General features: G+C 39.4%; 1 protein-coding gene across 2 annotated transcripts in view; it reads right to left on the bottom strand.

The window, feature by feature from the left end:
* Positions 1-5,211: 5,211 nt before the first annotated feature.
* The window catches only part of spns2 (spinster homolog 2 (Drosophila)), a 92,572-nt gene continuing 71,786 nt past the window's right edge, over positions 5,212-25,997 (bottom strand). Inside the window, exons 9-13 of one of the 2 annotated variants that reach the window (XM_038302080.1) lie at positions 25,861-25,926; positions 23,627-23,725; positions 19,237-19,397; positions 14,718-14,770; positions 5,212-8,978 (exon numbers count right to left, since the gene is read on the bottom strand). In XM_038302080.1, the coding sequence (XP_038158008.1) occupies positions 14,722-14,770; positions 19,237-19,397; positions 23,627-23,725; positions 25,861-25,926 (375 nt within the window). In that variant the 3' untranslated portion in view covers positions 5,212-8,978; positions 14,718-14,721. The remainder of the gene's footprint in view (positions 8,979-14,717; positions 14,771-19,236; positions 19,398-23,626; positions 23,726-25,860; positions 25,927-25,997) is intronic. The other variant, XM_038302077.1, reaches the window with a different exon arrangement.

Here is a 25,997-nt window from a genome sequence, read left to right as displayed (position 1 = left end):
GGCTAACACCACTGATATATTAAGTATGCACCCTCAATACGCGAGCAGGTAACCAGGAACAGCTTGTGTTTTTTAAGTTAATGGAGCTACTGGGCTCAGCGCGAGTGAAGTGGTCCTCACAAGCACAGTATAACAGGAATGTGTGTGTGGCACGCAAAGTTTTAAGCGACGAGGTGGATTCGTCACAGTCACAATAACCATGACAGGAAATTTTCATATCCTACAACAGGGATGTTCTTCTGGCAAACGGGTAGATAAATAAGGATCTCACCGAATTTGGTGGAAGCTGCATCTCGTTCGTTACGTTCGCCATCGTCCCTCTAATTGTCTGCACCTGCGCATCGGGTGCAGAAGCCTGTAAAAGCGCAGTATTTTCAGCGCCCCAAGACCACAAAGTTCTGAGACGCTGATTGGCCATTAAATTCACCTAGCAATAGTACATGATTGACAGATTCTCTGCAAATGTGGGTCAGTCTGATCAGCGCCCCCAGAACAGAGACGGTAGGAGTCTGTCTGTGGAAATCCACAAATGAATGACAGTAGGTAGGGAAATGTAGTTTATATAATTTGTTTTGCTTATAGGTACACACTCTAGAGAGTAAAATTGACATTTATGAGTTAATTTCTAAAAATATATTTTACGTTTCTCTCTTCTTATCAGGGAGGGCGGCGCCCCAGCGCCCCCTATGGGCCGGCCGCCACTGGCTGGCACACGTGACATACGGCGAGTACGTATACCAGTGTGATCGTTGACATACGTTAAGTTCAAGTTACCTTTTAATGGCGTATTGGCAGCGTTTTGGTATAAAAGGGGGTTTCACAGGAGGAAACTGTCAGTTCTCCTCCAGACTACATCCCCATCATAGGGTGAGCGAGGTGAGTGTGATGGATCCTCCCTGCGTTCACGCACACGCCCATGACCAACAAACTTCCTAGCAGACATGACGCTGAATCTGCAAACAGTCTTTCTATCATTTTCTTTTTATTTATTCTTTTTTTTGGGGCGGGAAGTGAACAACAGCTAGGTTGTGGTTGAGGAGCTTTAACTGATGCTTCGTAATGTTACGCGTCTCTGCTTTATGCAGAAGTACGGCTGTCGTTGGACATAAGTTCTGCACTCGTTTTAAATACGCTGTGTATACGCCCAAATAAATAAAAAATACATAGAAAGATCAGTGTATGCCAGGGTTTGAGGAGATTCTGGGACGTCAGGCAGGAGCTGGATAAATGGACAAGGTGTGACAGAGCCCTAAGGCTATTCAGTTAGCCATTATTTTCCTGCAGAACAACCTAAGTGTGCTTAAACGTAAGGTAGCTAACTAATGGTCAGACATTAGTTAGCAGTCACTGCAGGTTGTCACTGTCCAGACCATGACACCACCACCACCATGTTTGACCAGTATGATGTTAGTTTTTGGAAGGCAGTGTTAGCTTCATGCTAGACGTAGAGTAACAAGACACCCATCAGATACTCTTCAACTTTATTTTCAGTTAACATTTTTTCCCTAAACTTCTAAAGTAAGTAAGTAAGTGAGTAAGTATAATGATGATATGATGGTATTTTGGGTCTTTGGATGTGGGGTTTCAGCTTTGATGTTTTTTACAAGCAGAAACAGAGACCTTCAGTGCTTCACATGTTGCTTGGTTCTTTTGTGACCTCATAGATGAACCATCTATAGCTTCTTGGAATAATTTTAGCACATAGGAGGGTCTCTATAACATTTTATAGACTCATATATGTTAATATTCCTCATCTAGATTTAGGCAAGGAATATTTACTTCTTGGGATCTCTCTGACCTTCGTCCTGCTGCCAAACAGCTTCTATTTGATAGATCTTTAAGATTCTATTTATCAGGTCTGCCAGTAATCAGACCTGCGTAGCTTGTGAAATAATGAACCTGTTGGAACATTGATGAATCAAAACCAGTATCGGTTGAGCTGCTGATAGCTGGAAGGCCTCCAGATAAAACTCTGTTTCTGGCTCCATGCAGGCTTGGAATGGCTCTGCTTATCATAACAAACACCTTGACAGCTTAGGTACCAGCCCATATAAAAATAAACAGATATAACAAATGGATAGATGTGATTCTGATACCACTTGTGAAAACAGTGATGATATGGGTAGAAAAAAATTCAAGTTAACTTTACTCTTGTTTTTCTTTCACCAGTAAAAAAAGATATCCACCTGTTTCCTTAAACTTTATCTCAATCCATAAAAATATGCAGCTGGAGTCATATTATATATGGTCACATATAATACAACTCTGCAGGACAAGTGAACCTGATATTTTAAATCTATAAAATCAGACCTTTCAGATATGGCGTACAAGCAGTATATGAGTTGATGCAGGGTTTTTAAAATCTTTTTCATGCAGATTGTTGCACACACTAATTATGTAGCTTTAATAAAAAAATAAAGAAAACAATGGAGGAAATTTTGCACAAAAGATCCTTTAATTAGACAAAAATGGCCTGTACTTCTACCAGGATCATAGGGATTAAGTAGGCAACTAAACATGGCTGTCGGACCTCTTCAGTCAGTCTTGAAGTGTTGGACTGATTGAAATCTGATTGAAATGATTATTTTTGAATATAAATGCAACAATTTCATCAGCTTGATTAGTTTAACCCTTGACAGTCTTGGTCCCCTTGGCTTTATACAGTCATTCTGAGGTGTTATTTTAGATAGGGCCTTTAAACTAGACCGACAGATAAACGTGACTAAAGAAAGAAACCTAAACGTGAAATTACGCCTTCAAGTGATTTGTGTTTTTTATTTCTCAGTTGGATTAGAAATTGTCCAAACTGCTGCAGCAGGTAGTAAAAAAACAAGAGCCATTAGCTCTGGTTTTGTCTTCTGTTCGCCGCCTTCTTGGTGGTTTTAGGGTTGATTTTGATATTTTGTTGATTGCTTTTAAAATGTCTCCCCTGTCAACAGAGGTATCAAGTAACAAAGTATAAATACTTTGCTACCTTACTTAAAGGTATAGTGGAGGATGTTCTTTCTCTGGGTGGACCATCAAAATAAGAGGTCCTAGTAATTGTCAATCATTCTAGTGACATGTTCACATAAGGCCGTCCTCCATGCTCGTCCCTATTTTCGCTTACCGGTGGTGAGTCTGACATATTGGAAAAATTGCAAATCTTGTTTTGGAAATCCAGCTTGTAGGAGCGATGCAAACAGCAACTTTTAAAAAGAGCGTGGACGAGGAGAAATGGACTCGTGCACATGTTTAATAGACGTTGTGTAATGACTGCGCTTTTTGGTTCTGTATAAGTTTTCTTTTTTGAGTTTTCAGTTTTACTTTGATTCTGTCTTTCCGTGTTTTCTAGTTTATTGGTTTAATTTTCATTTTGTGTTATTCTAGTTTTTTTTTATTGCATTTGAGTTCTTAGGTATTTCTTGTTTGCCCTCTGTTGCCAGTCTCTTTATCCCTAGCTTTATCCCTTCTAGACTCCTCTGTCCACACCTGCTCCTAATCTGCCGATCAGCCTGGTCTTTGTTCAGTCTCCCATTTATACACCACATGTTCAGTCACTGTTAGCTGGTTCTTTGTTGTTGTTAGTTGCTTCCTCGTCTCTGGCTTTCCCCGTGAGTTTTCTCGGATATTTTCTGGGTTTTTTTGGTTCTTTGTATTTTTCATTTTTGGATTTCTGCCTCAGTTTTTCATTAAACCTTAAAGAACTCATCTCTGCCTCACTCATCCCTGCATTTGGGTCCTTAAGCAACCTCAACCCCCAAGCTGACATGTTCTCTCTCGAGAGCGGGTACAGGGTTGTGCATGTACGTTTTTTTTAAGCGGAGAGGACAAGTCTTTTCAACATTTAATGATTTTGCTAGCCCCTTACCTTTTTTTTCAATTATCTCTACTTTCTAGTCCTTAAATTTTCAAAATAGAGTCGTTAGTCTTGTTTCATTGAGCTCATTTTCATTATGGCCCTTCGTTAAACCATCAAAATAATGTTTTTCATCTAGACAATTAATTTCTTTGTAGTTGGAATCGGTGCAACATCAACTTACATACTAAATTATGCAAAGTAAAATTTGACTCTATTACCATTAGTTATAAAACTTAAAAAAAAAAAGTATAAGGAAGTTATCATCCAGAATTATGGAAAAAATTTTCTTTAAGTGGAAGTAAAGCATCTGTCCCTAACATTTTTTCCTGCATTACTTTTATTCTTTAAGCAATTTTAAAAATGGTACTTTTACACTTTTACTTGAGTAAAAATCTTAAGTCGATACTCTAACTTCTAAAAAAGTGTTTTTAAACACTAGGATCTATACTTCTACTCGATTAATAAACATTAATACGTATGACACCTCTACCTGTCAACTAATCAGCCTTTCTTAGATGTTCCTAAGATCTGGGTTAAATTCAGAGGTGATCAGGGTTTTGCTTTTTGTACTTTTAATATCTTTACAGTTTCATGTAGGATCGCTAAGACTTTCAAGATTATTTCTATTTGGTGTTTTATTCAAACAGAATATGAGTTTTTTCTTATGACTGTAATTATGGAGTATATCCATATCTATATCTATTTTTATACTTGTAGTTATTCAATTAATTTTCAATTAATTTTATTCATATAGCGCCAATTGACAACACATGTCATCTCCAGGCACTGTACAGTTCGCCAGATCATCTAGATTGATTCAAAGCTTTCTAACTTAGGAAAACCAGTTGATTGCATCGAGTCATTGACTGAAAGGCAATCCCTCACACTAAGCATGCTTGTAGTGACAGTGGAGAGGAAAAACTCCCTTTTAACAGGAAGAAACCTCCAGCAGAACCAGGCTCAGTGGGAGCGGCCATCTGCCGAGGCCGACTGGGGTTCAATGAGACAGAGGCAGAGATATAAAAAGCAGCTGTAAAAGGCCGCTCCGTCCAGAGAACACACAGCCAAGCAGAGGATCTCCAAGCCAACTACCATGTCACAAGATGAAGAGAGCGCGTCCAACCAGTCACGGTCAGAGAAACAGGACTACACTGAAAAAGAGGCCGATCTCGAACATCTATAAACAAAAGTGTTGATGGCAGCAGCACAGCCGATATTTCTCTCCAGGATAGTCACAGCCAAACAGGAACAGCAAAGTGCTCTGCTCTGCTTATCTGGTTTAATTTCAGTCAAAGTGCCAACTTTCATAAGGTGCCAACGGATCGATGGGTTCTCCCCTCGTAAAGCAATGAACAAACACAGACAACACATTTGCTTGAAGTGATTAAATAGGTTTATTTGATTTACAGACATTTTTTTTAAACATTTTTTTTCCTTTTATCAACAAGTCACCAAATGCACTGTCTTGCTACCCCTCCTGACGAGACCATCACAGTTCATTTTCCAAAAGTAAATCCTCTGAATACTCTGACGCTTAGCTCTACAGACTAAAAACAAAAATAAAATCTGTTTTCTGCTCAAGGTCAGAAATACATCTCTTTGTACAGGATTCTTGTATAACAAGAAAGAGCAAATACTTAATGCATCACCTCAGTGATCATTAATTTAGCATAAGTCGTTGCAACAGGCTATAAAATTGGTGCTAAATCAACTCAGTTTTGGCAAAGTGAAACTCGGTTCCTGAGCCGTTCCTTCTACGCACGGCGGCTCAAAGTTAGCACTTACTGTGGATATGAAGACGTCCCCCTGTGACAGAGGTTTGTAAAGACGATGCCAGGATGTGGTTCAAACAATTCCCTGAACAATAAAGTGTGCAAAACGGTTTGATCAGTTCATCTAACAGAAAAAGGAAACTCTACAAACATGAATTTAAAAGCATTGCCTGCTTCCGTCAGGCTGCTTAAAACAAAAGGCTCACATTGAGTTTTGTTCTGTTTATATATGAGATGTCTGATTAATGATCACAGTTAACAGGATGATCCTTAGTGATGAGTGAAGGTACTGTGTTGATTAATAGTGATACACATAAGGTGAACTACTTGGCATTTAAAAAAACAAAAATGACACAAAAAGTGTTGTATATTCAAAACCATACATTTCCCTTTACAGAATATTCTTCATTATGGAAACAAATAAATACATTGCATTCAGGCCATCATTTATACAATATATTAAAGTTACTGCATGATATAGCTTTCTCTCTTACTATACATATATATATATATTTATCTGTTGTAGTTGTTAAAAAAACGTATTTGGTAACATCAAAAAGACAAGAAATCGTATAAACGTAAGAACGTGAGAAGCTTAGTTCATTAAGAAGATGAAGGTGTGTAAACACGGCAGGCTGGACACAATCACATTCAGAGAGCTCCACGCAGCTGGAGAGAAACTAAAGCTAATGATCCGATCCACACGGCAGCCCACGCGTGGTCAGACAGTCACGCATCACCACGGAAACCCCGGCCCATCCTTTTCCTGTTTTCTCCAAAGGGTCTTTGACTCTATGTGAAAGTTTTGAAGCGTTGGAGGGAAACGGTTCCCATCTTTGATTAACGGTGTGATAAAATATCATGTCCTCACAGATACATTTAGGGTCAAATTCACTTAATATAATGAGAAAATAAAAGTGTATAAATTAGAGATGCACCGATCAGAATGTTTGCAGACCGATTCCCAATTATGGTTGTTGTTTTTCTTTAAGGCTTAAAAACTTGAGAATTTGTATGATAACTGTGGAACAGCACTGAATGGGATTTTTTAAATCAGATTTTTTTTTTTTTATATCTCAGGTAGTGCAGTAGTAAAATAGCTCTCAAACCCTGAACCTTGCCTCAACTCTGGTATCTTTAAACATACACAGTCATACTATTTGACATTTTTTGAGCTGATCAGTCAAATTTCTGTGGATCCATTCATAAATTTACCAAATTTTTAGGATCCATCTCCAGTTTAAACAGCAGTTTTTCCATCTGCAAACGTTTGGATCCTTCTGCATTAAGAAATAAATCGATTTTATCAAATATTGACATATTTCATTTGAATATATTTATATTATTCAACAATACAAGTTTCATTAAAAAGTTAGTGTTGATTCAAAAAACGACCGAATGAATCTGGAAGGTAAGATATATTCATATGTAAACATCTATGTCATTGTCGTTCTTTTAAATACCTGTTTAACTTCCTACCAGTAGTTGGCAGCAAATCGCCCAAAAACCTGTTAATCAGCTGCTCCAGGAGCAGCGAAAAACAAGATCTTGTAAGGTTTTCTAGAGCTATATTAGTACAAAAAATCACAATATATCGTCTTTGTCAATATATCGGGATCAATTGTGTTTTGACACATTTATCGTGTTTTATATCGTATCGAAAAATTCTTTCCAATTGACACCCCTATTTTGCAGAGGGAGTTTGAAGTTGGCCTGGATTTTAACTCCAGTGAAGACATTTGATCTGTGGAAGCTTCCAAACACAAAAACCAAGATGCAAATCTGACCTGATGCTGAAGGTCTTCCTGTCCCTGTATCGGATGTTTGATTCCAATCACTAATTATTATAATGGTTATCTCGCCAGCAAAGGTTCTCTCTGCAGAAATGGGGGATCATATATCTAGAGGTGCATTATGGGGGGGATCTCCGTTCACAATGCCTGTTATTGTAACTCTCCAGGACTGGATTGGAGCCCTTCATTAAAAGCCACGGCGTCCATGTATGGCTGCCTTTTGTGTCCGGAAACTCAAAACCAACCATCAGAAAGCTCCCCCAATGTAAAGGGAAAGCAGCTTGCTGATAAGGCAGTAAGAAGAGAAAACGCTTGGTTTGGTTTTCTCTGAAAAAAACAACAAAAAACAGTTTTTGTATTGCTTCTCGTCTACATGAAACACGGGCGTCCCTCAGTTCAAGTCCAAAGAGTAGCTTTCCATTTTCTTTTGGGAATAGCATATATAAACAGGAAAACAATAAATTATAAAAAAAACAAACTTAAAATCCAGTGTCTGCTTCAGATCACCCGAACAGCATCATGATCCTTCTGAAATCGGCAGCAACCTCCAGTATTACACTTCAACATTACACAAACACACACAGGAGGAAAAAATAATAACAGCTAAAAAAAAGAAATAATAATAATAATGTGCAGAAAGCTCTCACATCCATCAAGTTCTCTGGCACCGTCTGCACTGGTTTAAGTGCTAAAAGCTCAAAGGAAAATATGTACGAGGGCGGGGACTCAAAGGAAACATCTGCAGGTGGTCGAAAGCTTCTGTTCTTAAGGCTGATTCACTGACCTCTAAACAGTAACACTTTTTTTGGCTCTTAGCGACTGTTATGTTTACATGCACGGCTTAATTAATCAGGAGAACACTGCATTTATCTAACAGGAACTGTTATGTTAATACTGTGATTAAGGGGGGCAGAATAGCATTAAAGCCACGTTCAGTCAAATAAAGTCGTCTAACTAATCGCAAACGGAGTGAGTTCAAAGGAAAGTCTGGATAACTGGTAGAAACTTGAAGAGTTTTGCCTGGAAAAGGTGTCGGGTGCATGTAAACATAGTCACTGAGGAAGTCAGGATGAGTGTTGGCGGTCAGTGCAAAGTCTATAGGAATGTAATGAGGCTATGGCACTTGGTGCAGACTAAAAGCCGATGGAGGGGGGGAGTGCAGACGGACAAACAAGAGACATACTGTTGGGTGAGCAAGCAGGCAGGCAGGCAGGTAGGCAGCAGGCAGGCAGAACGACAGGGCAGGTTCATGGTCAGCATTCAGTAGTATGGCATCAAAAGCCAGGAGGGCTGTGGACGTCGCCTCCCTGGAAGGTTCAGTGGCTCCTCGCAGACTGTAGCTGAGATGCTCTCTGTCCCACAGAGAGCAACTTCCTCGCCAGAGGGTTCAATGAGGAGCAAGACGCTCCCTCTTTCCAGTTCTGAGTAGCCTCCACTAGAGGGTAAATCCCCCATAAACGTAGGAGCAGCAGGAGCCGATAGGAGCGGGAAGATTGTAGAGGACGGACAATGGAAGGCTTCCTTTTCTCTCCTTTAGACGTCTGTGCAGATAGGTCGTCGCCTGGTAATCACCTGAGGAGAGAAAAAAGAACAGTCTGAGCTCTTCCAGCCTGGAATTACAATGGGACATTTTCATGTAATTAACGTCAAGGGCAACAGTTCTTGGACCATCTGGCAGGACCTTCCTGAAAATGCCTACCCACTACGACCAGACTGTGAATTAAATATATACCAGTCACTTATAGAAAGGCTCTCCACTCTGTACAGGGCAAGCAAAAAAAAGCCTGTTGGCTTTGTGTCCAATTATAAACCCTTCTGTCTTGATTTATCCATGGATTTTAGACATGATCCTGGTAACAGATCTATAACAAAAACAGCCTTCAGTTCCACCTACTGTGTTATTCAGACAGGGTTAATTGGCCTCACCAGAGGGAGATTAGTGGATATTCATAAGCAGAGTGTTTGCAGGCCCCAGTCTTTTCCTCAGTTAATAGCCTCTGTTATGGCTGCATTGTTTAGGGAGCTAGGCTTTAATGTAGAGACAATCAGAGCTGCAAACGCTGCTTTGATTAGTGCAAAAAGCTGCGGTCTTCCTAATAGCTCCGCCGTGACTGCGTTGGGGGAATGTTGGCTTTATGACATAGGCGGGGGGGTGCTGATTGGCCTGACAGCCCAGCAGAGTCTAATCAGACCAAAACCAGAGGGTCTAAATCATGACAGGGTCGGCAAAGCTTCGACATTTCGAGAACGGACAGAGAGATCAAAAGAGATCCATGTTCATCACATGGTGAAGCAAAGTGCCTTTCTGTTCCTGGCTTTACACTTTGAGTAGGAGTGTGTGCGGCTGTGGCACCGGGAGCCCACTCAGCACTGCTGACAGACGACCTGGAGCTTTTGATAAATGATAACAGTGCAAAGCAGGAAAGTACGCGCCTGCAGCTGTAAAAACAATCCACACTGTAAAAGTTTTTCTTGATGATGTGTATTTTTCCCTCATGGTGCAAAATGGGATATTAGTTACTAAATAAATGAGAGAGGAGTTCTGCTGTCAGATCTCCTGCTGATGTTTGGACAGCAGCAGGCCTGGGGATGCCCTCGCGCTCATCCTGCGGTGCAGGAGGAGGACAGGATGAGCGGGAGGACGTGGTCAGAAGAGGCAGCAGAGGAAGTTAATTAGATCTCAGTGAAGCCGATCTGTGCCTACGTTCGCCTCGCTGGAGATTAATGGATAATATCTTAAGCGATTACTTCTTCTCTTCATCTTCATTTTTTTTAAATTGCGATGTCTTTTCTCTTCTCTGCCAACTTGCTCTGATTCCCTTGGGCTTCCTGTCAGAAATAACAGCTGGTTTGGTGTCTTTCCTCCTTTAAAATAAAGTGGCAGCAGATCCAAGGTTTTCTCTAACTAAGGTTTACAAATATTTAAACCCATGAACCCAAAAAACAACAACTCAACAGACTTTATTAATTATCTATAAGTATAAATTAAATTCGCTTTTAAATACATTCATTAAAAAAATAAATGTCATTATATATTTCATCATTTTAAATGTATTCTTAACTATTTAATCTGAGATTTATTTGTTTATTGGTGCATTTTACAACCTAATGTATATCTAATAGTTCAAATCAGTATTGTATAAATCAGTCTATCAATCAATGTTAGATCTGCCTTAAGGAACATTTTAAATTATGAGTTTAAAAGTTGCTCAACTATAAATCGTTCTCAATCTGCAGGTTTACTAGTGGTTCCTAGAATTAGAAAGAAGTAGAATGGGAGGCAGATCTTTTAGTTATCAAGATCATCTCCTGTGGAACCAACTACCAGTTTTAGTCCGTGAGGCAGACACCCTGTCTACTTTTAAGACTAGGCTTAAAACTTTCCTTTTTGATAAAGCTTATAGTTAGAGTGGCTCAGGTTATACTGAGCTATCTCTATAGTTATGCTGCTATAGGTTTAGACTGCTGGAGAACATAGGAACCCCCTTTTCATCATCCAGCTTCATTCTATCTTTATTCTCCCACACTATGCAGAATCTGTTAGATCAATCTCTAAAATTGTCGCTACAAGCATGCTTAGTGTGAGGGATTGCCTTCTAGTCAGTGAGTCGATGCAATCAACTGGTTTTCCTTCGATAGAAAACTTTTAATCAATTTGACTGTATGATCTGGTTGAACAGTAAAGAGCCTTGAGATGACGTGTTTTGAACTGGCACTTTATAAATAAACTGAATTGAATTGAATTAAATCAGTTGAAAGAAATGTATAACATTACATTTAAAATATATGCAAACAAAGGATAATTTCATCCTAATTCCACAAAAATAACTTGTTGAAAATTTCATATATCATGATGACAAACTCACGCTATTATTACTGAGAGTTATTTTTCAGATTCCATTGTTACTCATGACATAAGAGAATATGGATGCACAAAAGCAAACAGGCTTCTACATCTTGAATGGAGACAGGGGTAGGAGTACACAAGTTTTTAACTTCTTCCTACTCCACTGTATATAGCACATTCTGATACGTCGCTTAAATATATATAAGTTTCCATAAAGCTCCTCCAATGCGAAACTACAAAATGTGCTAAAAAAGATTGATGGATAGTAAAAGGATAGTAAAAACCATCTTAGGACCCCCCACTTAGTGTCTCACGACCCCAACAGGTGGCCCCGACCCCTACTTTGAAAACCCCTGCACTAACTCTCCAACTTCTCCTCCTTAAGTCTCAGAGGAAAGTTGCTCCAACTTAAATTAACAATCAGTGTCCGATTAATGTGCTGATCTATGGGATGGAGCAATTCCCTCTAGCTGCAATTCTTTATATTTTCAGATTAAAATCAGCTGTGATTCCTCTGTAGAAAAGAGGGGTTAAACTCTGAGGGGGTGTAGCAGCGATCGGTGCTCTCCATAATTAGCAGCCTTTAGACGGGGGGGGGGGGGGGGGGGGGGGGACAGGCTGTGTGTGTTTCTATTGGAGCCAAGCTCTGAAACATAATACATCGCCAGCCTTTCCTGTCACCTGTGATTAGCTTCAGCCTGCCAACATCAACCTGTAATGACAGTGCTTGTAGTAAAGCCGTAGATTTAACTTTCACCAGTTCTCTTTGAGTTTAATTAAAGTTCAGCTGGATTTTCTGTAGATTGTTCAGATTACTAACAAGACAAAAGTTTTCAGGAGGAAAACACCAATCCTTATATTTTAGGATTAAATGTAACCCCCACCCATGGTGAGGGCTTTGATACCCAAACTCTAGTTTAACTGTTTCTAACGTGTCCTACCTGCTGTTTAAAAAAATAACGTATGAGTTACAGCAACATTTAATTTCCATTTGGGATTAATAAAGTGTTTTTGATGCCTTGACAAAGGACAGAGCGTGTATTAACAGTCACCAAAAGTCAGAACTGCTACGTTTTTCTATATCCCATGAACTATCATTTATTAAATGTTCATATCATCTATTGTATTTAAACTCAACAGAAAGAAGACAAATCTTATGTTATCTGCCCCTTTAAAATAAATTGACAAAGAACTTAAATTACGAAAACCATCAACAGTAATGAAATTAATTTAATTAAATTAATCAAAATAAACATAAAACCTAAGGCAATGAAACAAAGTATAAAAATTTGAGATAAATATTAACTTCGAAATACAATTTAGGCATAACTGACACATTTACCCAGCATTTTAGGTCTTCTTGTTATTTTAAATGCAAATTGAAAAGTGATTTTTTTGAATTTCGTTGTTAATATTTTTCTAAAAACTAATTTCTTTCACAAAAACACAACTCCATCACTTTGGTTTATTTTTATTTATGTTCTTACATTAGTTCTTCAGTTCCTTTTTAATAAAAATCCCTTTGTTTGTTTTAATTTTCTTAATATTTATTGGTAATTATAGCTTTAGCAACTCTGTAACTTTTCTAAGTTGCAGACTTTTCCTCTTCAAATTAATTTGCAGAAGGTCTTTTATGGAGACACGTAACTGTGACAGTCGACTGATCATTTTCCAGGTTTTTCAACCTTTCATAGAGCACAGAAAAACTTAAATAAAGCTTCAATAAAATAAAATAAATCTACTTTGAATATTTTTGCAAGTTCCTATGAAGTTCCTAAGTCACTGCATCACATTTGTAATTCTGTCCCTAAATAGGATCCATAGTACATCCCTAATCTTTAAGGAAAATTATCCCTGTTGTTTTTCTTTGTCCTCTTTTTAAAACTGCCTGTTTTATTTGTTTTAAAGATGCACAGAAGAAATATTGATTTATCTATTTTATTCATCATCTTTAAAATTGGTTAATTATTCAAAAATTCTTTCTTCTTTTTCTATGTCTGCTTCTGTCTCCTTGAACCCCAGTCGGCCTTGGCAGATGGCCGCTCACACTGAGCCTGGTTCTGCTGGAGGTTTGTTCCTGTTGAAAGGGAGTTTTTCCTCTCCCCTGTAGCTACAAGCATGCTTAGTGTGAGCCTTCGAGTAAATGAATCAACGCAATCAAGTGTTTTTTTCTTAGATAGAAAAATTGTAATCAATCTGACTGTATGATCTGGTGAACTGTAAAGTGCCTTGAGATGACACGTGTTGTGAATTGGCGCTATAGAAATAAACTGAATTGAAATTGAAATAAATGGTGCTTTTACTTTTTAAATGCTGCCTTTGATGTTTGATAGGTTGACAGTGGAGGAAAAAAAGTTATGGAATAATAAAGGAGTGAGGGAAAAGGATCTAAGAGTTACCTGGAAGGCTACTGCATATTTCAAAATCTCAGTCATAGTTGATGGTAGTCAGCGAGATCGCAGCTTGACCTCACACCTCCTTGATATTTTTCCACCCTGTCGGCTCTGGCTCTCTCCATATTATGTGAAGATGTGATATTGGCACATGATCACTCCTCTCTCCTGACCTGAACTTTGTCTATCCTGCCAGTTTTCCAGTACACACCTCTGTTTTCTGGCTCTCATCGGTTAATGTCATTTTATCGTGTAAAGAAAAAAGATAACATATTGTCAAAGGGGTAAAGTGGTTCCTTCCTTACTTTTTTTATTGAGCTATTAGGATTAAATAAATCTTTTCATTTGCTTTGTAAATCTACCCTCTCTTACTAAGCTAATGGGACAAACCTCAACGTGTACACATGACCTACCTGTTTTCTTTTTCACCTTTGTGTGCTTACAGTATTTCAACCAATAGACTGTGACAGGTTCATAAAGAAAAGCAGCAAAGCCTTGACATTTGCTCTGAGCACGATAACCTTAACAAATAGTCACAACAGATTCCTTGTCCTCCTTATCAGGAGTCAAAGTTTATCCTTGTTATTCTTTAGTGTCTACTACAGTAGCTCCCCATTGTATAGAGAGCTAGCTGGTGTGCTGCCAATAATTATGTTTTTGGTCAAGGTTAATAAGTCCGGAGCTTGTGTGCGGGTCTGATAAAGGCAGGAAGAGAGGAAAAGCAGCTCAGGTTGTGATAAGATGGCATATAGCCCGTCGACTCTGTGGACCTTCCTGGGGAAAATATGATGGGAAACGGGTCATTTTTGCCTCATGGTGTTTATCACCTCCACTGGCGAGACATTCCACCCCCCGTCTGCTTCTACAGAAGCATTTTTTTTTAAGTTCTAAAGGATTTTGTTTGAGTTGTAATAAAAACGGAGGGTCCTGTGGTGCGTGTTAGGTAACAAGCAGAGAGTTCTCTAAATGCTAATAGTCCAGGTTTATCTCTGCACTATAAATCGCTCAAACTGCCTGACAAATTAAAAAGCACTAAAGGTTTAAGTGCCTTTTGGCATAGAAGAAGTTTACCTGGTCATACCTTTACTGAAGAAGGTGGAGGTTGTAGCATCAACTTCTTTAGCCTGAAAAGATAAAACAGGTTTAAGCATTCATGGAAGCACTGAATCCTCCCAAACCCAATTGCTTTGCATTCCTTCCAAAAAAGCATTAACAGTCCTATCTCCATTCAGCTCTTTCAATCCAAAATGTCGACACACGGCAGCTACCGTTAACGATGTTTGAGAAAGTAAGGCACTAGGGTTTAGTGTTGCTCTGAGAGAAATACCCCCATTTCCTCTCTAGATCACACAATATCACTTTAATGTGATAAACTATTAAAAGTTCATCCTGATAGTTTTTTTTTTTTGTCATTCATTTGTTTTGTACCCCAATGAATAAAAACCTTCCAAAAAGTAAAAAAAAAACAATCCACTGGACTTTGTTTCCAAGTTTGAAGACTTTTCGCTTCCCATCCAGGAAGCTTTTTCAAATCAAAATGTCAGAAATAGCGTTGAGTTCGAGGCTTTATACAGTAGCCCAACAAAGTCTTGCCTTTGCATAGAAAACATGGCAACACCCCTTTTCAGAGACATAGACAGGTATGGGGCATTGCAGGCTAACAAAGAAGCCAAACGACCCCCATTCCAAAGGGGTGGAATCCTTCGTCTGGTTCAAACTGTATGTTGTGTAAGAAAACAAAGTCCAGTGGTTTGTTTTTAGGCTTTTTTGGAATGACTATGACCTGGATGACTGAGAATCTCCACCAGCATATGCATTCCTTCCTTCTTCCTATTATTTTTCCCTAATTTACATCTTTCCGTCACACTTCAGAGCTCTCTTTCTCGCTGTCTGCCCAGATACACACACTGGATCTGTGCCGTCAGAGCTGGTTGGATAAGACATCTCTGCTCTCGCACATCACCAGGCAGAAGTACGGACAGCGTGGAGGCACGGGTATCCACTGCACTGCACTGCACTGCACCCGAGCTATTAATGGAAACCCAGCAGCTAAAAAAAGCCGACAGGCTAGGAATAATAAAACAGTCTTGAAGGCTGGAAATAGGCACACGCGCTCCAGTGAGTTACTCGTTCAGCTCCATGCCTTTTTATTAATAGCACCAAGTTTCTGAGGACACACTCAGAGAGGGGAGAAAAAAAAGAGTAACACACTGTATAGTCATAGGGAATTTATAAATTGTAGGGTTTATAGCATGAATGGAATAAGTAAATATGACCAGCAGTGCCATGGAACAGCCCGTGCTGTACACACTGGCGTCTGTCATGTTACTTGTTCCCCTAGGTGCTGTTTGCAACTTTTAATGAAAATAAAACTGCTTCAGCAGCTGTTTTTCTTTGGAAAGTTTAGCAAAAATCTGCAGAGGATTTTTATATACTTTTTGAATTGTGCAACAATATATATGTATCATATCTCAGGTCATAACAGTGAGTGTTAACAGTTTTAAAATGTCAGGTCAAGCCAGCTGTAATAACTTTCTATAAATCTAATGTGACATTTAAATCGTAATGCCCTGCTAAAAAGAGGTTCCTCTAGATCTCTATAAAGAGAGAAAGTCGGAAAGTCAAAGACTAATTGGGTTTGGAGTAGCAGTCGCTCTGTAAAAACTTAAGAAAAGCAACATATCAGTCTTATTATAATATTATGGTTCAAAATCTTTTAAAGCTAAAAGTGTCTGTTTAGCTGCTGACTGCAGCAACATGAGCAAATAGTCCATCTACTGTAAGTCATTAGGTTATCCAGCTACAGTGCATCAAAACAATACAGAAATACTATAGAAAGATTTGCTATCAGGAAAGTAAAACATATGTATTTTATTATTTTATGTATAGTACCATTAGTAAAATTAACTGCATTTAAAATATCTCTAATCACATAACGCATTGAAATATTTGTGCTCATGTCATGATATAATTAGTCTGTGGAGCTTTCACTCAAGCTAATCATAGGCCGCTTCTCAATAGGTGCAAAAACGTCTTCAGCTTCAGCCCAAGTACTGTTGCAATTCACAAGAACAAGAAGACTGAGAATGGACAATTCCCCAGATATTGTTTTCACCTCTCCCTTTTTACCCAGCATGCATCAGAGCAGACTTATCCGTTCTTGAGATTGACAGCTGTCCCAGCATGCACTGCAGGAAGCTCAGAGTATTAATTTAAAAGTTCTCTTATCTGTCGCTGTTGTTCTATAAAAGTCTGTTTTTAGGCGAGAACATTATACTGTTAAGCTTCACTATATGGCTCATTTACTGATTCAGTGCATGATAAAAAAATAAAAAATAAAGTTCAGATGTTGAGAGGACTGTGGCAACCAACGGACCTCCGATGCTAATGGCAGCCAGGGCTAACATTTGTCCGTCTGCACCAGCCCTCTCTCTGCATAGCCGTGTGTCAAGGACCGCTGGCTCTGATGGTGATTTTTTTGTTTTATTTGGCAAAATGTTAGTTTGATTTGTGTTTATCTGATTGTGTTCATTATTATTCCCCCACTAAATGAAAAAAGTAAGAATTTATTATAATCTAGAGACTATTAATAACAGGAAGTGAAATGCAGCTCCAGAAGACCGCCATGTTGAGCCTGGTTCTGCCAGAGGTTTCTTCCCAACGGGGAGTTTTTCCTCTCCACTGTCACTTCATGCTTGCTCATCATGGACAGGTTCTATCAACCTGTGTTATCCAACTGGACTTCCATCTTCCAGGTCCCTGAATGAAGCTCTAGTATCAGCTCACGCAGTCCACTGGATCTCTCCATAAAGCTCAGCAGACCGTCTCTCTAACCAGCAGACTGACCAACTTCATCTATCTCCACTCCACCACCAGTTTCAGTCCTGGGGGGGGGAACAGCCCTGTTCTTTACTCCTGTTCATGTATATCTATCAAAATTCAGCGCTATGTTTCCTGCCGAGGTCTGAGCGCCAAAGACTAAGCAATTGTATCAATAAATTTCTTCTAATTGTCTTTTCATGTGAGTTTTTCAGATTGAAATGCAAAGAGCGTTTTTAATTAAGAGCTATGGAGAAAGACCAGAACAAAACGCCTTCATGACCCAAAGCTAATATTTTGAAAATGCCCTAAAGAAAATAGTTATGGCAATAAAACTGTTGTTTCTCTTTATAGCTACACATGTTTAAATTGAACTCTAATTAAACTAGCAACCATAATTGATTTATTTTGGCAACCTAAAAATTTTATCGTTTTCAGAAAAGGATCAAAAATCATTTTTGAAATTTAAAAAGTTTATAATAGGAACGCCTAATGACTATTTATGGATTCACCTTCAGCACGTGCAACAGCATCGGCTCTGTCCTACAGCGGGTTTGGTGAAAGTCAAGGGTTTGTGGTTAGTTGTAGTCTGAGTGAACAAGCGTCCGATAGTGCGGTTATATTTTGAACCACTTCTTGGACCACAGGCTAATATCTATTACTGGCACAGTTTCTGCAGTGGGAGTTAGTTCTCTTTTAGTTAATGTTCTGCTTTTTTCACCCCGTTGTTTTCTGAGAGAGGTCAATTAGAAACCACAGCAAGGCTAGGCGGTGGCAGCATTTTATTTTCCATTTGGAAGTAGAAGAGATCCCACATTGGCTGATAGTTGAAGTTTTTGATTGTAGAATGTAGGAACGCCAGTGAATGTGACATAAGCGTTCCTCAAATCTCTTTTGCTGATTTAAAATTCTGATAATTATGAGAAGGTTTACTTTTCGTTTTGACAGGCTGTTCTCTATAATGGTTTTAAGCAAGAGAGGAAGACAAACTAACTCAGAGGCGTCTGCAGACAGACATCAGACATCACGATGCCATCCTGTCTAAAAATCGTCCACAGGAAGGAAGTCATTTCTGTAAGCGACGGCAACAGGGGACCAAGCCAACGGGATAAAAAAAATAGAAAAAAGACAAGAAGTTTTGTCTCGCCATATAGAAAAGGACAAGACGGGTTATTTTAGCCTTTTAAAGCCATGACCAGCTTTTTATTTCCTAGTTATTCATGTCTCTATAAATGGAAGATATGAGTAAGTGTAAGAGCGCGGGAAGTAGCCGCTTATGGTCTATGAAGCAGTTCTTTAAACACTGATGGCCAGAAACAAAGAGCTGTCAGTTGTACGAGGACTGACAGACTTTCTGTTGTCTCAGAAAAAAAATGGGTGCATCATTTCTCCAGAGTTAAAAGCATTTTTCCCTTAAAAAAGCTTTTCTTGCTCAACTTAAAATAAATAAACAACTAAAATATTGATATTTAGAGTAAGAATGGGAGCAAAGTTTGAGATCAATCACTAGGATAGAGGCTGAGTAAATAAAGAGACAGGCTGATTCCTAAGGAAGCTTAAGTATGTTACTTTAAATTAATTCAACCATACTCTGAATAGAGGATAAGTTACCATATCTTTCCTATACCAGTTTACTTTCTTTGGATTTCTTGTCTGTTAATAGTCCTAAATCAGTGGAAAACAACCCCTGCGTGTGCAAAAGCTTTAAAGATATGAGTTCTGAACAATAATTAACATAATGAGTTATTCCATCAAGGCCAGATACACTCACTTTTCGGCCTTCTCCCGGTCGTCCAGGAAAAACAGCGCCGTAGCCAGAAAAAACATGCCCCCCAGGACGATGATGAAGGGACAGAGCATGAGGGCATAGCCCAAACTGAGGAACTTCCAGATTTCAGATGAAGCGTAGCTCTTCTGGATCTCATCGGAGATCTGCAGACACAGACAGGGAAGAGAAGAGAGATTTTATTGGAACAGTTTTTCAAACACTATGACGATTTTCCCATTTCTGCAAACTTTTGTCTCCAAATCATGGGAAGAGGTTGAAAGGCTAATAGTTAATGAACGTAATGCAATCTGTCATATGTTGTGCTGAGGCAAACAACAGCTGAAGAAAAGTGGGTGTCAAGCAACCCGGATCACCCATAAGGTGTTCCCCTTGATGATCACATGCAGTCAGAGACTTCTAAGTTAACTGAGTGTGTGAGTCGGTGTGTTGGTTCTTTTCATCATAGTTTTAGCAAAAGGATAAAGCTAGAGAGTCACCAACAGGATATTGAAGGAGGTGAACCTGTTTGAGGAATACGTGCATGAGGAGCGATGCACATGCATGCCTAATTGAGAAAGAAACGCTAAAATCCCAGTTGCAGCTGTGTGTGTGTGTGTGTGTGTGGCCCATTTAATCAGATACACTAAATTCAACTTGCACAGAGCAGCAAAACTAAAAATAAGCAACAGAAGTGCTGTTGGTGTAATTATCCTGCCAGAAGGTATTTCTTGGATGACTGTTGGGAGATTGTTTCTGGCATTCCTTTGCTACCACATATGTGGTCCCGTCCGCTAACAGCAGAGCGGCAGTCTGGGAACGGCTTCTCATGAGGGACAAAAGTTTGTGTTAAAGTGCAGATAAAGATGAGTCTTGACTTCTCATTTTTTCAGATATTAAAATACTCTATAGATGTTTTTTTGTTGTTGTTGTTTTTTTTTTAAATGAAGGTGGTAATTTTCTTTAGGCATTCCGACTAAAAAGCAGCTTTGTTGCATCTGATGTGGACGGTGGAGCTCCATATATCATCTTCAGGTCTGTTGGGTTCTAAAGTCCAAAACCCCAATGTGAACCTAAATAACAGACTCATTCTCTATCTCTCCTCTATGGTTGCTAAGTGATAACCACTTGCTTTTCCCTGCTATTCCCTTTTTTTGCCAATTCACAGTATTCCTGCCAATATGCATGGGCGACTGCAGATCTGCCCCCACTCGGCGTGCGTCACGACCGCTCCATCATACTTGTGTGCTAAACCTCAGCTCAGGAGTCGATGCTGTGAGTCCTGACGCACTTCAAGCGTTCAGCAGGTCGTCAGCCCAGATTTTTGCGGAGGAGCGAGAACCTTGGAGCGTTCACAGTGTCAGCCACCGGAGGAGAGTCGTGACCGCCCAGGAGGGCGACTGGAGAGGCAGACTGTGGGGCAATGTGGGAGTAATTCAGGGTGACATGGTCACTGTGCATTAATCTGACTCAAGACTTGCACTTGTTGAAAAAGTGGATGTATTATTCTATACGGCTAATATAACAGTGCGTGTACAGAGTACAATATTTATTTGATAGACCAGACTAAGGCTTTATATTTGAATTCAATGCAATTTGAAAATGTTAGCATGTCTTGGTATTCAATTCAATTTGGTTTATTTCTATAGCACCAATTTACAACACGTCATCTCAAGCCTCTTTACAGTTTAACCAGATCTTAAAGTCAAATTAACCAAAGTTTTCTATCTAAGGAAGACCAGTTGATTGCATCGACTCATTGACTTGAAGGCAATCCCTCACACTAAGCATGCTTGTAGCGACAGTGGAGAGGAAAAACTCCCTTTTAACAGGAAGAAACCTCCAGCAGAACCAGGCTCAGTGTGAGCGGCCATCTGCCGAGGCCGACTGGGGTTCAAGGAGACAGAAGCAGCGACACAAAAAGCAACTGTAAAAGGCGGCCCCGTCCAGGAAACACACAGCCAGGCAGACGAGCTCCGAGCTAACTCCCATGTCAGAGGATGAAGAGAGGACATCCAGCCAGCCACAGTCAGAGAAACAGGATTACACTGAAAAACAGGCCGATCTCGAACATCTATATATATATTATATATATATTCAGGCCCCTTTGCTCTGAAACCCTAAACCTTCAGAAGTCACCTCATTTTTAGCTTTTCTTTGGGAGAAACTGGAAAGCAGGTCCGTTTCATTCGGAAGCTTTTTCTTGTCATAGTAGCTTCATTTGATCTGTTCCTGATTGGCTGTGAGCAGCCATAGATCAGCTGGACTTCTGCCGTCAACTAATACAATCATAGATGATAGAGGTGGGCCTGTTTTTCAGTGTTTAGTCCTGTATCTCTGCTAGACATAGCAATGGGCTCAGCTTTAACTGTGGCTAACTGGATGTTCTCTTTTTCATGAAAACTGGCTCAGAGCTCGTCTAATCAGCAGTTTCTTTCCCAGACAGAGCCACCTGGAGACTAGTTTGGCATTAGCTTTTCTAGCATAGAAAGTATTTATGATCCTTTTGTGTGTCTGCCTCTGTCTCTTTGAACCCCAGAGGGCCGCAAAAACTGAGCTTAGTTCTGCTGGAGGTCTCTTCTTTTTAAAAGAGCTTTTCCTCCTTGAATGCACACCTGATGTGAGCGATTGCTGCAGAATCAATGACACAATACAAGCAAATATCTGCTCTATATGTTCATCCAGGAGAAATGAATCCTGAAAGGTCAGCTGGGTTTCCATCTGACCAATCTGATCGGACTAAATTGTCCTGTAAAGTGACTTGAGATGACCTGTGTTTTGAACTGATTCTATGTAAATAAACTCAATTGAATTGGAAGTAGGAGCAGTATTCTGGACCCCAACCTGTTCGCTGTTTTAAAAGACTCCAGAACCGATTGGTTTCACCTTCCAGCCGGACAATAATCTGAACCGTAAAGCCAGATCGTTGGTGGACTGGTTAAAATCAAAACATTTTCATCTGTAAGAGGCTTCAAGTCTAAGTGCAGACCAAGTGTAATTATTTGGGAACTAACTTGAGCTTAAAGGTGTAGAGGATGACCTTTTATTTCCTGGGGATCATCTAAATAAGCATTATGGGATTTGCTGCATTGCAGCGACTAATAACAAAGATGGCGCAAGCACCGCGCAGTGGATGAGGAGTTACGTGACCAATGGAGCAAAAAGAAGTGATCATCTGTCCGAACGGTCAGTTAACTGAGTTCACTATAAAGTCCAGTATATAGTACCTGCTGTATCTGGACACGGTGAGCTTGTATGAGCTATGAAAACAGCACATTTTAAACAGGGCATTCACGAGGAGAAATGGACTTGTGCATGCTCTGGCATGCGCATTTTTTTTTTATGGAGAGGGTCTTTTAAAAAATCCTCCACAATACCATTAAAGTCTGATGCTAAACTGGCCAAATGTGGAATACCTTTGCAAGGTATTGTATATTAGTAATAATAGGACTATAATAGGGCTGCATCTCTTTTGCTGCTTCTTTCTTTGCTTTTGACAATAGCTTAAGTTTTCCATTGAGGCTAGGAGGAACAGGAAGTCCAATGCAGCTCAGCAGACAGCTGCACCTGTCAGGTTCTGACAGAGGATCCTGGATCGCTTTGATTCACTTAATCAAACACTTCCTCCTCTTTTGTAAATGTAACTCAGACTGCGAGCCAGACTCAGAGTGATAAAACACATGCAGACAAAGCATCTATTCTCCTGATAGGATTTATGCTGATTTAAAATAGTGAATATGTGGTCAGAGTGTGATTGTGCAGGAGAATTCAGCTCTTTCTCCTGCCTTTATTTATTATCAATCCAGAATGATTGGGGGTATGGGTGGGGGGGTGACGGAGTGAGGTTACTATTTAAGTTAAGAAACAGTCAGTCCCCCCTTTAAAATGAGAAGAATGTGTTTTGACAGTCTGATGTGAATCCTGTTTCACACTTCATTTAATGCTGAGCAGCACTCTCACTCTGAATGCTCTGGGTGTATGCGCCCAGTTTGAAGGGTGAGGAGCATTCGCTGTTGTCAGGGGAGGCTGACAGTGACCTTGAGAGGCCCAGTAAGGACTACTCTCTCATCTCTTTATCAATCGAATAAAGTAACTGCAGCGTCTCCACAGAACCATGAGATTTACTAGAAAATATGGCTGATTGCCTTGAAAGCAGAGGTAGAAATCATAATGTCGTTCCCTGATTCCCCAGAGACGAGCGCTAAAAGCCCCTCCTGTGGCACACTTTGGGCTGGCCTAGTTAAAACCCAGAGCTCAGCTGGTACCATAACGTATGCGTTTACGTGTAAATGGTCTGCTAAAGGGCCATGTCCCACTTTTATAACATTTCTAAAAAAAACAAAAAAACATTCAAGATCACATAGCTGGGAAAGGAGAGCCGGTGAGGGCGTCTTACCAGGCCTATCAGGTACGAACTCCCAGCATCACCCAGGAGATGAGAGATGAAGCTCTGAAAGGCAACGGCTGTTGCTCTCCGCGTGGGGATAACCACAAACTGCAGAGAGAGTAAAGAAAAATAAAATAAGGTGAGGAAGGTCAGACGAGCTGAGAGCAGCTGGTAGTTTGAGGTCAACCTGTCAGTAACCGGCTGTTTATCTGAAGGCTATCCCAGATGGAAAACCTTCTTAAAGAATGCTTTGTCTTTTGTTGTTTTGTTTTTCACAAACACAGACAATTTGATGCCATTAATTAAAACACATATTAAGTTTTAAAACCCAGAGCTAAAAAATAGATTGAAATAAAGGATGAAGTTTTGATTCAAATAATTTTGATTTTGTTTCCGTATCCCTCCTCTTTTAGTCATTTTAGTTGTTCTGTTATGTGAACTTCTTTATGTCACATATTTAAGATCTTTTCTGAAATATTAATATTTATATACTGAAATCAGGGGGACCAGATGTCCCGATCATGGGTGCTTCTAGACGCGGGGCAACGGGGGCAACTAGTCCTTGCCCTGTTCTGAAAACATACAGTGCAAACATTTAAATGTTGGTAAATTGTTCTTTAAATATGTGTAAATTACCTTCTTTGAGTATCAAAGTTAAACAATTTGTAAAATCTAATATGATTTATGTTTAATAAGCGAAATATGGGGAGTAGCGGCCTAGTGGTTAGGGCATAGAACTTGGAATACTGAGGTTCTAAGTTTGAAGCCCACTCCCATAGCAAGACCCTTAACCACTGATTGCTCCCTGGGGGCCCCACGATGGCAGCCCACTGCTCCCTAAGGGGATTGGTTATATTCAGAGGTAAATTTATCTAATGTGAGATCAATAAAGTTCAATTAAGGTCTTAGTTCAAGAGAATAAAACCTAATAATGATAATTTAAGAGCAAAAACACTTCCTTTTGCAGATCGTCACAAGAACTTTCAAATTAAGGGTAAATACACTTATTTTAAGGATTTTTTTCACTTTATTAGATCAGTCTTTTTAGTGTAATGTTAAAGAGGAGCCTGTAACTGATTCTTCCCTTGAACAAATTTTAAATCATGCCTTTACTTAAATTTACTTAAACAAGTATTTAGTATTTGCAATTATTTGCAAGACAAGATTACAGTTTTCATGTTAGACCAGGAGTCTGAAACCTTTGCTTTCTGGCTCAATATGCTAATTGCTAATGGATGTTTTTTCTGTGTGTGTGTTATTCCTCTGTTCTTGGCCCCATGAACAACACTGGCCCCACCCTGGCCACTGCTGTAAATTTCATCTAGATCCCCCACTGTATGAATGGATTAGTTTGATTTTGATGCATTGTCAACCAAGATCTGGGTTTGAAAGTTAGCAATCGGCAAACAATCCTGTAGCATTAGCTTAGGTTCTGTAGTTGAACTGATAAACTCAACATACCTCATTTATTTCATTCAAACCTCTTAGATTTTCAGAATCTTTTATGTTGTAACCATAAATCTTTAATGGGATTTTATTTTAAAAAAATAAATAATGGATAAACTTTTAAGTTTATCACAAATAAAAGTCAACTCTCCTGCAGGATTTAGTCTCATCCATCTTCCAATCAGCTCTGCCTATTTTTCCTTATCTGGCTGAAGGAGCGTCAACATGATGATGCTGCTCATGTTCCAGCATGAGGTCAGCACATTAGCTGAAAGTTAAATTTGGTCAAATGAAGCTAAAATATTATAAATTAGGATTTTATCTGATTATTTTATCTCCGTCTGTGCGTTTGCTGGGTCCTCTTCATGGTTGAAGGCATTCACTAAAATGAACCATGGCTTCCTTCCTGCTACTCTTCTGCAGCGTCCTGCTGATAGATACTCCCACCTGAGCGGTGGATCTTTGCAGCTCTTCCAGAGTAGCCAAGGACTTATTTCTTAATTTCCCCATAACACCTTATTAGTTCAGATGTGCTACCATGGTAACTGGTTGCATCGAGTTTTATACATGGTTATCAGAGCAATGCTAAAACAGCTTTCAGATTTCCTTTCCTTAAAAAATAAACATATTTCCTTTTCATTTCAGGTTAACAGAAGCTTCTTGTTGGAAACATAATATTAAACTGTTTAAGTTTGTGGCTCAGTGTGACGGAAAGTAAAATGGAAAGTCCCTCTGTTAGGGTCAGGCTTAGGCCATTACGACTCAATCATCAATTTTCCAATGATTGTCCAAGTTACCATTAAAATGTCTGCTGTAATGGCCCAGTTTAGGAAGAGCAGCGTCTCTCCAATGAAGATGCAAACCTAAATAAAAAGAGAGAAAAAAAAGATTTAACAAACAGTTTTTGCTGACATGACCCTAAAAGAAGTAAAAA

This window comes from Cyprinodon tularosa, unplaced genomic scaffold (genome assembly GCF_016077235.1).
Source record: "Cyprinodon tularosa strain WSP-4 unplaced genomic scaffold, ASM1607723v1 ctg481, whole genome shotgun sequence".
NCBI lineage: Eukaryota > Metazoa > Chordata > Actinopteri > Cyprinodontiformes > Cyprinodontidae > Cyprinodon > Cyprinodon tularosa.
Note: the sequence above shows the minus strand (reverse complement) of the source record. Positions and strands in the feature narration are given on the sequence as shown.